Source organism: Scyliorhinus torazame, chromosome 5 (genome assembly GCF_047496885.1).
Source record: "Scyliorhinus torazame isolate Kashiwa2021f chromosome 5, sScyTor2.1, whole genome shotgun sequence".
NCBI lineage: Eukaryota > Metazoa > Chordata > Chondrichthyes > Carcharhiniformes > Scyliorhinidae > Scyliorhinus > Scyliorhinus torazame.
In genome coordinates, this window is record NC_092711.1 from 179826308 (window position 1) to 179831972 (window position 5665).

Here is a 5665-nt window from a genome sequence, read left to right on the forward strand (position 1 = left end):
TAATGGTTTCTCCGCCCCCCTCATTGGGGAAGCTCATACTCCCACAGGATTGTGGGATTGTCATTAGTCCCCAGCCAATGGTAAGCAGGCAGGTTATAACAGACGTGAAACGTTATCTCAGTTTCTCTCTCCACAGATGCTGCCAGACCTGCTGTGTTTTTCCAGGTCTTTCTGTATTTATTTTAGATCGGTCTGTAGTGGGGTGCTACACCCCCTGGGCTAATGCACGGTCAATTCCACCCCCACTTGACCCGGAGTCGAACACAATTGAAATTAACAAATTAATTCTCAGAAAATACATCCAAAGTCTTTGACTGCCCAATAACTGCAATCACCAGGTTTGTAAATTCAAACTATTACATTTTATTCATAACAATAACTATAATTAAATAGGCAGCAAATACAACTGGTTAACTGTTATCTAATTTCTCTCTCTAACTCCACACAGACACATGATAGACAGAGGGAAAGAGGGGTGGACAGGACAAAAGTCTCTGTTTCAGATGGATGCAGGACATCCTTTCACCTCGGCCTTCAGTCGGAAGTTCTTGCTTTCCGTCTGTAATGGTTTTCACTGTAGATTCATCTGGATCTCAAGACTTCCCTGCAGATTCAGAAACCACAGGAAAGAAACCGTCTTGGAGAGAGCGCGAGCCAACTCACAATTTCTTCTCGTCAGGTCCAGGAGAGCGCGGGTTCCTGGATCCTCTGAAAATCTCCCACCTGACTGAAGCCAATCACTATCTGTTGCCGGGCAGAATACAGTCTTCGGCCAATCCACTGGCCACCAGCCAACCAATCAAACTGAAACCCTCCGATCTCTCAGGTGCCAGAAAGTCTGAGTCCTTCGATTAAAGAGCTAAATCTCCAATCGCACAGTGAACTATTTTTCAACTTTTGAGTTCCTCACTTCCTCTGCTTCACTTACAGGTCCATTAAATATCCATGGATCAAAATGATAACCACAGAGTAAAATAAATGAGAAATAAAGGAATCAGCAGGAAGGGTTCTGACAACGGGAAAAACACTATGTACTATCCAGGATAAAATAAATGTCCTTCATCGGCTTTTGTGAATCATTTCAGTGGAAATGTGCTCTCCCAGGCTCAAAGAGCATCAGCCCACTGGAAGCAAAGTTGTGAGACCGGCCAGTCCAGCAGAAAGAAACCCTCCGACCCTCCCACTTCACCAAGTGTCAGAATGAACATGGTTCAGTCCTGGATGTGATTAACAGCAGCATCCAACCCCTGTCAACATAGAATTTATAGTGCAGGAGGCCATTCGGCCAATCAAGTCTGTACCGGCCCTTGGAAAGAGCACCATACCCAAGCCCACACCTCCACCCAACCTTTTTGGACACTAAGGGCAATTTATCATGGCCAATCCACCTAACCTACACATCTTTGGACTGTGGGAGGAAACCGGAGCACCCGGAGGAAACTCATACAGGCACGGGGAGAAAGTGCAGATTCCACACAGACAGTGACCCAAGCCAGGAATCGAACCTGGGACCCTGGAGCTGTGAAGCAACAGTGTAACCACTGTGCTACTGTTTACTTGTGAACTCGCTGGTGTCTCTGCAGGTGGGATGACTGCGTGAATCCCTTATCACACACGGAGCAGATGAACGGCCTCTCCCCAGTGTGAACTCGCTGGTGTTTCTGCAGATGGGATGACTGACTGAATCCCTTCCCACACGCGGAGCAGATGAACGGCTTCTCCCCGGTGTGAACTCGCTTGTGCTTCCTCAGGCTTGAAGAATGACTGAATCCCATCCCACAGTCAGTGCAGTTGAACGGTCTCTCCCCGGTGTGAACTCGCTGGTGTGCCCGCAGGTTGGATGATTTCCGAAACCGCTTTGAGCAGTGAGAGCAGCTGAAAGGTCTCTCCTCAGTGTGACTGCGCTGGTGAACCATCAGATCTGCAGCACATTTGAAGTCACTCCCACAGTCAGAGCATTTAAAGGGTCTCTCATTGGTGTGAGTGACATTGTGTCTCAGCAGGCTGGAAAACTGAGTGAATCCCTTCCCGCACGTGGAGCAGGTGAACAACCTCTCCGCACTGTGAACCGGCTGGTGTCTCTGCAGGCTTGATGAATAATTGAACCCCTTCCCACACACAGAGCAGGTGAATGGCCTCTCCTTCTTGTGGACCCTCTGATGTGCCCTCAGCTTGGATGACGTACTAAACCTCTTTGTGCAGTGAGAGCAGCTGAACGGTCTCTCCTCAGTGTGAGTGCGCTGGTGGGACATCAGATCTTCAGCACTTTTAAACCCACTCCCGCAGTCAGAGCATTTAAAGGGTCTCTCATTGGTGTGAGTGACATTGTGTCTTAGCAGGCTGGATGACTGAGTGAATCCCTTTCCACACACGGAGCAGGTGAACGGCTTCTCCCCAGTGTGAATGCGCCGATGAATATCCAGTGCAGATGGAGATTTGAATCCCTTCCCACAGTCCCCACATTTCCACGGTTTCTCCATGTTTTGTGTCTCCTCGTGTCTCTCCAGGCTGGACCATCAGTTGAGGCCTCGTCCACACACAGAACACGTGTACGGTCTCTCCCCGCTGTGAATGGTGCAATGCTTTTTCAGGCTGTGTAACTGGTTAAAGCTCTTTTCACAGTCAGTGCCCTGGAACAATCTCACTCGCGCGTGTGTGTGTGTCTCGGTGCTTTTCCAGTCACGCTGATGGTTAAAATCTTCTGAAGTCAGATCAAGCAAACATTTCTCCTTCTAGATTCAAAGATGATGTTCAGGTCTCAATGAATCAAGAGAACTCTGTAGATCTTGATGTGACGTTTGGTTTGAGATTTCGGTCTGTAAATCCCCACCTTCTAACATCCTGGGAAAGGAATTTACAAAAGTCATCAATGTTAGTACAGGATAGAACTTCAGAACAGACAATTCTAGTTTCTATGGAACATTCTCCATCCCACACACTCTCCCTCCATTCTCACTCTGCTGTATATAATAGAATATAATAGAACCATAGAATCCCTACAGTGCAGAAGGAAACCATTCGTCCATCGGGTCTGCACCGACCCTTCAAATGAGCACTCCATCCATGTCCACCCACCCCACCCCGCGCTATCCCTGCAACACATATCTAACCTGCACATCCTTGGACACGAAGGGGCAATTTATCATGGCTAATCCACCTACTTCATACATCTTTGGACTGTGGGAGGAAACCCATGCAGGCATGGGGAGAACGTACAGACGCCACACATACAATAACCCAAGGTCGGAATAGAGCCCGAGTACCTGGTGCTGCGATGCAGCAGTGCTAACCACTGTGCCACCGTGCTGCCTCTCCCAATTCTCTTGAAGGTGCTAATTCAGGTTGATTGACAGATCCATGCTCATTGCTTCCTGTCCTGGACACCAAGACCTGAAAATCTTTATGCAGGCTGCCGAACAGATATTTGTCTATATTACTGGACTAAAGGATTGAATTGTATCAGTTGGTTAAGATACAGGAGGTTTGTCATTGAGCGTGCTTTGCTGCCTATGATGATCAATACTTTCTAAATGAAATTGTATGGACACTGCAGGATTACAGAATGCAAACAACAAGAGACTGACAATTATGCAACAGAGAGTCGAGTTATTCAATGCATTCCTTCTGTAGGAATCGAATCTACACCAACCCTTCTGTAGACCGTCCTATCAAGGCCCAATCCCCCGACCTATCCCTGTAAACCCATCCAACCGTTGGACAATAAGGGGCAGTTTAGCATGGCCAATCCACCTAACCTGCACATCTTGTATTACAAGCCTAGAAATAATAAAAACTGTGCTTGATTACAAAGCCATCAATAATATATCTAATCTGTTTGCACATTCTCACCGTGTTTGCGAGGGTTTCGCCCGCACAACCGAAAGATCTGCAGACTAGGTGGATTGGCCATGCTAAATTGCCCCTTAATTGGAAAAAATGAATTGGATACTTTAAATTAAAAAAAGTATATATATATATAATCTGTACCATATAACACTGGACATATCTGTCTTCAAGAATCATACTTCCTAGAGTCCTGCCATTCATTGTATATTCCCTTGACTTGTTAGTCATTCGGCCCATCGAGTCTGCACCGGCTCTTGGAAAGAGCACCCTACCCAAGGTCAACACCTCCATTCTATCCCAATAACCCAGTAACCCCACCCAACACTAAGGGCAACTTTGGATACAAAGGGCAATTTATCAAGGCCAATCCACTTAACCTGCCCATCTTTGGACTGTGGGAGGAAACCGGAGCACCCGGAGGAAACCCACGCACACACGGGGAGGATGTGCAGACTCTGCACAGACAGTGACCCAAGCCGGAATCGAACCTGGGACCCTGGAGCTGTGAAGCAATTGTGCTATCCATAATGATACCGTGCTGCCCTTCCAAAATGCATTACCTCACACTTTTCAGAGTTAAATTCCACTTGCCACTGTTCTGCCCATCTAACCAACCCATATTGTTCTTTAATTGAAGGCTTTCCTCCTCAGTATTTACCACACCACCAAATTTTGTGCCATCTCAAACCTACTTTTCTTAACTCCTACATTCACATCCAGATCATTAATGTACACTACAAACAGCAAGCGACCCAGCACCGATCTCATTGGAACACCACTGGACACAGGCTTCCAGTCACAAAGACAACCATCTGCCGCTAAGCCAATTTTTGATCGAATTGCCCTGGATCCCATGGGCTCTGATCTTCTTGACCAGACTCAAGTCCATGTCGACGACATCAACTGCACGACCTTCATCGACATACCTCGTCACCTCCTGGAAAAATTCAAATCAAATTAGTAAGACATGATCTCCCCCTGACAGCTATGCTGACTATCCTTGATTAATCATTGCCTCCCCTAGTGGAGATTAATTCTGTCCCTCAGAATTTTTTCCAGTAGCTTCCCGACCACAGATGTCGAACGCTGTAATTTCATGGTTTTTCCCCACTTCCCTTCATGAGCGGTCTCACATTAGCTGTCCTCCAGGCCTCTAGCACCTCTGCTGTGACCAGAGAAGGTTTGAAAAAGCCTCATCTGGGCCTGGGGATTTAAACAAGTCAACAATTGAAACCCAGAACGATAAAAGAAATAAAAAGGGCAAGAAAGTGTTTTACTCACAGATGTTGGAGACAGGAGGTTTCAGTCTGTGGGAAGCTCAATCAGCTTTGCTGGGCAGGCACTGGAGGAAGCGCCCTGCAGCCATTGACACAAAACCCAGGCTCTGATTAACTGGAGGACCACCGCCCTGCCGGTCCTCCACGGTTTGCCATTGGTCAAACTCCCTCATGCAGACAATGAGAGGCGGATCCCTAGCCCATGAGGGGGTGGGCGGGGCTTTCACCGCCAGCTCCGTTCCACTGTTGTCCAATCCGCAGTGTGTTTCTGTGACCAGTGATATTGCTCCCAATGGGACAGTGTGTGCTGGGAACGCCCCTCTGCGTCACAATGGACTGCCTGAAACAGCCAATAGGAACTAGTCTGCTCCGCGGTGACGTCACTGGTATCCAATGCGTTTTCTCCCTCCACCTCCTCGAGCCAAGGTTTCATGACGGCTCCGGCCAGAGCGAGCTTGCTCGGTGATCTCCCCCTCCCCCCCGGAAGTGGACTGCGCATGTTCAAGAGAGAGTGAAATATGCGCATGTGTGGAGGCGACCGC

The 5665-nt window shown here is 48.0% G+C and overlaps 1 protein-coding gene across 5 annotated transcripts; it reads right to left on the bottom strand.

The window, feature by feature from the left end:
• Window positions 1–339: 339 nt before the first annotated feature.
• On the bottom strand, window positions 340–5468 carry LOC140422525 (uncharacterized). 5 transcript variants are annotated; one of them, XM_072507545.1, is made up of 3 exons: window positions 5128–5468; window positions 3264–3409; window positions 340–2841 (listed from the first exon to the last, which is right to left on the bottom strand). In XM_072507545.1, exon 3 carries the CDS (start codon window positions 2478–2480, stop codon window positions 1554–1556), a length of 927 nt encoding a protein of 308 aa, XP_072363646.1. In that variant the 5' UTR covers window positions 2481–2841; window positions 3264–3409; window positions 5128–5468; the 3' UTR covers window positions 340–1553. The 5 variants fall into 5 exon arrangements, with proteins under 5 accessions (XP_072363646.1, XP_072363647.1, XP_072363645.1 ...); XM_072507546.1 differs by having other exon boundaries at window positions 3264–3441; XM_072507544.1 differs by having other exon boundaries at window positions 3264–4783.
• Window positions 5469–5665: the final 197 nt, after the last annotated feature.